Below are 4,269 nucleotides of genomic sequence, written 5' to 3'. Positions count from 1 at the left end.
CTGGCTATAGGTTTCAGATAAAATATGAGTTATGTATCAATCTCTAAATATAAGACAACCAATTTTAATTATATGCACTGATATTCTTGATTAAGTAAATTATAATACTCAATACACTCTATAGTTTAAATATCAAAATGGCACTGTTTAAGAATGCTGCTCAGTGAAAGGATTTTGAATGTGCATTAATGCTAAATTGTAAAAGAAATTTATGAAAACATGCAAGAACCATTAAAATAATTTAATTTAAAGTAATACAATGCTTAGAATGTTCTCCAACAAACCAGTAAACAAAGATACATAAAGAAACAAAGCAAACCTATGTCTTAATAGATTATCACTTGAGAAAGCAATGTCAAGACATAGAAAGTACTAACTCAATTGTTTCAGAATTCTTGAAATGAAACTAATTAATCCACTAGAGGAAACATGTTGAATGAGAAAGAAAGGAGAGAAAGAAATTTTCAATAAACAAATATTCCTTGTTAATGTTTCCTTTTATTTAGACAACTAAATCAAGTATGTTTTTATTTTCCTTGTTTCCTTCACTACTTCACCATACAATTATCAAAATGATTAATCTAAAGCTCAAGTATGATCTTGTCACTCCCTTTTTAAAAACATTTCTCTTTTCTTATGTAAGAAGTAAAGTCAAGATTCTTTTTGTGACATGAGACACTTTCCATAATCGAGTTTATACTCAGTAGTCCACCCTCAACTTCTTCCATAGGCCACCTGGGTGTTTATATTCCAGCAACTTCGAATCCTGTACATTTCTCTGCATCTGAAGATATGTCTAGCCTTTGAGACTGTTCATTCAATTCACTTAGCTTGGATCTTTCTGTGTTCATTCCACTCATCCTTTGAGACTTGCTTTAAACATCAACTTCTCAGAGAATCTTCCATGGCAGTCTGAAGTAAAGCCAGGAGCAATATCTGTTTTATAATTACTATAAAGTGTGTTTTATGGGTTGTGATGTGAAATTTTCATGGCACTATTTTTTTTTCTCCATCCATGGGATTTTCCAGGCAAGAGTACTGGAGTGGGTTGCCATTTCCTTCTCCAGGGGATCTTCCCAACCCAGGAATCGAACCAAGGTCTCCTGCATTGCAGACAGACTCTTTATCGCCTGAGCTACATCTGTAACATATAGATACCTTTTCTTTACCCCAGCCTTTACTGAGCTCCTTCCAATTCTCTTTATTCAACTTTGGTGCTTTGATCAGTTTGTCATTAATTAATGTATAATCTCATGTATCTCTTTTTTATAATTCATTTACTTATTTTTGGATGTGCTGGGTCTTTGTGTTTTTTTTTTTTTTTTTTTTTTTAATATACAAAGAGCTAGTATTGTTTCCGCCTAAGGTTGATGTGCTGAATGAGCCATCTAAGGAAGTTTGGTTAGTCCAACTTAATGAAGCCGATGTCCTTCGCATACTGGCGGAAACACTGGCGGCACATATTGAGGCCGTATTTCCGGATCAGACCGTGCCGGTTTGAGCAGACCCGGCAAGAGCGAGAACCCTGGCCGAATTTTCTCGGATGGCTCCAGTAGAGCTTCTGGTGACCCATGTTGCCTTCTCGGCTGCAACGAGGTAAAAGGAACGAGGGCTGGGTCTTTGTTACTGTGTGACCTTCTCTCTAGTTGTGGCTATTCTCTAGTTGTGGTGCACAGGCTCTAGGGCACGTCGGGTTCAATAGTGGTAACTCCTGGGTTCTAGAGCACAGGTTCAATGGCTGTGGCTTGTAGGCTTAGCTCTCTGCAGCATGTGGAATACTCTTGAATCAGGGATTGAACCATGATCTCTTTACCACTGAGTCACCAGGGAAGCCCTCAGATACCTCTTTTGAAATTCTAAAGTCCTGGTATAGAACACATGTAGTAAATATTTATTCATTAATTAAGCATGTTCCTGTCATAGTTTTACCTTTGAGCATAATTCTTGAGTCAGTCATTTCTTCTGGAATTTCAATGTGTCTATTTTTGTACAGGTACCAATTACCTCTTTATTACTAAAATAACTTCCCTTTTCTTACACCTATGGTAGGTATTATGGACAGAATGACTTTTGTTAAACACCATTTCCATCAGGGTAATTTCACTGTTGAAAATTTTCAGTCAAGTCAATGCCATATATCTTGAAATCAATATTTAAAACTTCCAATACAAGAGAATTAGAGCACAAAATATTTGTTTACTTCTATTCTAAGCTTTTTTAAATACACAAATAAATTAATATATGGTATCCTTGAGGAGCCTGTAACCTTGTTGGAGATGGAGACCCATAAGCATGTAAGTTCAGTATAACATGATAAACAGAAAGCAAAATGGCCATCACAAATCACAACATAGAACACAGAATATGAAAAAAAAATGCAATAGGTGGGATTCCAGTTTCAACTCAGACATGCAAAAAACTCAAAATTTCTCCTACCTGATCTTGCAGTAAGAAAAATCTGGAGAAACTGAAAATCCATGACTCTTATTGGACGCAGCAGAGAACCAAGTTGCAACATAAATGACCATCATGAAATTTGGAGAAGAGTTTTTCAAGCTCACCTAAACACAAGCTCATTTTAGAGAGGTACCACATCTGAGATTTGCTTAGATGGAATGAAAGTTGCCAAAGCTATAAACTGGTAGGAACAATAGTGGATGAATTTGGGCTTTCCAAGTGGTGCTAGTGGTAAGGTATCCATCTGCCAATGCAAGAGATGTAAAAGACTCAGGTTCTATCTCTGGGTTGGAAAGATTCCCCGGAAAAGGGCATGGCGACCCATTCCAATATTCTTGCCTGGAGAATCCCATGGACAGAGGAGCCTGGAGGGCTATGGTCCATAGGGTTGCAAAGAGTTGGATGTGACTGAAATGATTTAGCATGCATGCTAGGGTGAATTTGGTCTAGCCTGAGAGGTAGGAACTGCTTTATTGACTATGCCAAAGCCTTTGACTGTGTGGATCACAATAACCTGTGGAAAATAATGAAAGAGATGAGAATACCAGACCACCTGACCTGCCTCTTGAGAAACCTGTATGTAGGTCAGGAAGCAAGTTAGAACTGGACATGGAACAACAGACTGGTTCCACACAGGAAAAGGAGTATGTCAAGGCTGTATGCTTATTTAACATACATGCAGAGTACATCATGAGAAATGCTGGGCTGAATGAAACACAAACTGGAATCAAGATTGCTGGGAGAAATGTCAATAATCTCAGATATGCAGATGAGACCACACTTATGGGAGAAAGTGAAGAAGAACTAAAGAGCCTCTTGATGAAAGTGAAAGAGGAGAGTGAAAAAGTTGGCTTAAAGCTCAACATTCAGAAAACTAAGATCATGGCATTGGTTTCCATCACTTCATGGCAAATAGATGGGGAAATAGTGGAAACAGTGGCTAACTTTATTTTTCTGGGCTCCAAAATCACTGCAGATGATGATTGCAGCCATGAAATTAAAAGACACTTACTCCTTGGAAGGAAAGTTATGACCAACCTAGATAGCATATTGAAAAGCAGAGACATTACTTTGTCAACAAAGGTTCATCTAGTCAAGGCTATGGTTTTTCCAGTAGTTATGTATGGATGTGAGAGTTGAACTATAAAGAAAGCTGAGCACCAAAGAGTTGATGCTTTTGAATTGTGGTGTTGGAGAAGACTCTTGAGAGTCCTTTGGACTGCAAGGAGATCCAACCAGTCCATCCTAAAGGAAATAAGTCCTGAATATTCATTGGAAGGACTGATGTTGAAGCTGAAACTCCAGTACTTTGGCCACCTCATGCGAAGAGTTGACTTACTGGAAAAGACTCTGACACTGGGAGGGATTGGGGGCAGAAGGAGAAGGGGACGACAGAGGATGCGATGTTTGGATGGCATCACCAACTCAATGGCCACGAGTTTGGCTGAACTCCTAGAGTTGGTAATAGACAGGGAGGCCTGGCCTCCTGTGGTTCATGGGGTCGCAAAGAGTTGGGCACGACTGAACAACTGAACTGAACTGAACAGAGAGGCGGAACTTCTGGAGGGCCACAATTCTAAAACACACTGTGTTGGGCATTTTCCTCTAGGAAAATTCATATTAAGACTGCTCAATACAAGAATGTCATAAGAAATTGTACTTTTGTCACTACAAGAAATACTCTAGGAGTCATATAATGTTCATTTGTAAACACATAAACTGAGAACTTTGGATAGGTCATACGCCTCTTGGTTTTACGATAGTACTAGTCATTGAGTAGGTAAAGAATAAATGTTAAACTAATAAACTAAA

General features: G+C 38.3%; 1 protein-coding gene across 1 annotated transcript; it reads right to left on the bottom strand.

Moving 5' to 3' along the window:
* Positions 1 to 1,328: 1,328 nt before the first annotated feature.
* On the bottom strand, positions 1,329 to 1,616 carry LOC139186421 (small ribosomal subunit protein uS14-like). Its single transcript, XM_070800667.1, has one exon. It carries the CDS (start codon positions 1,571 to 1,573, stop codon positions 1,403 to 1,405), a length of 171 nt encoding a protein of 56 aa, XP_070656768.1. The 5' UTR covers positions 1,574 to 1,616; the 3' UTR covers positions 1,329 to 1,402.
* Between the last annotated feature and the right edge of the window lie 2,653 nt (positions 1,617 to 4,269).

This window comes from Bos indicus, chromosome 2, assembly GCF_029378745.1.
Source record: "Bos indicus isolate NIAB-ARS_2022 breed Sahiwal x Tharparkar chromosome 2, NIAB-ARS_B.indTharparkar_mat_pri_1.0, whole genome shotgun sequence".
In the NCBI taxonomy this organism is placed as follows: Eukaryota; Metazoa; Chordata; class Mammalia; order Artiodactyla; family Bovidae; genus Bos; species Bos indicus.
This window is presented reverse-complemented; position numbering and strand designations above follow the sequence as displayed.

Excerpts from the sequence above, each read along its gene's own strand:
- LOC139186421 (XM_070800667.1), bottom strand. The coding sequence starts at position 1,573 with ATGGGTCACCAGAAGCTCTACTGGAGCCATCCGAGAAAATTCGGCCAG.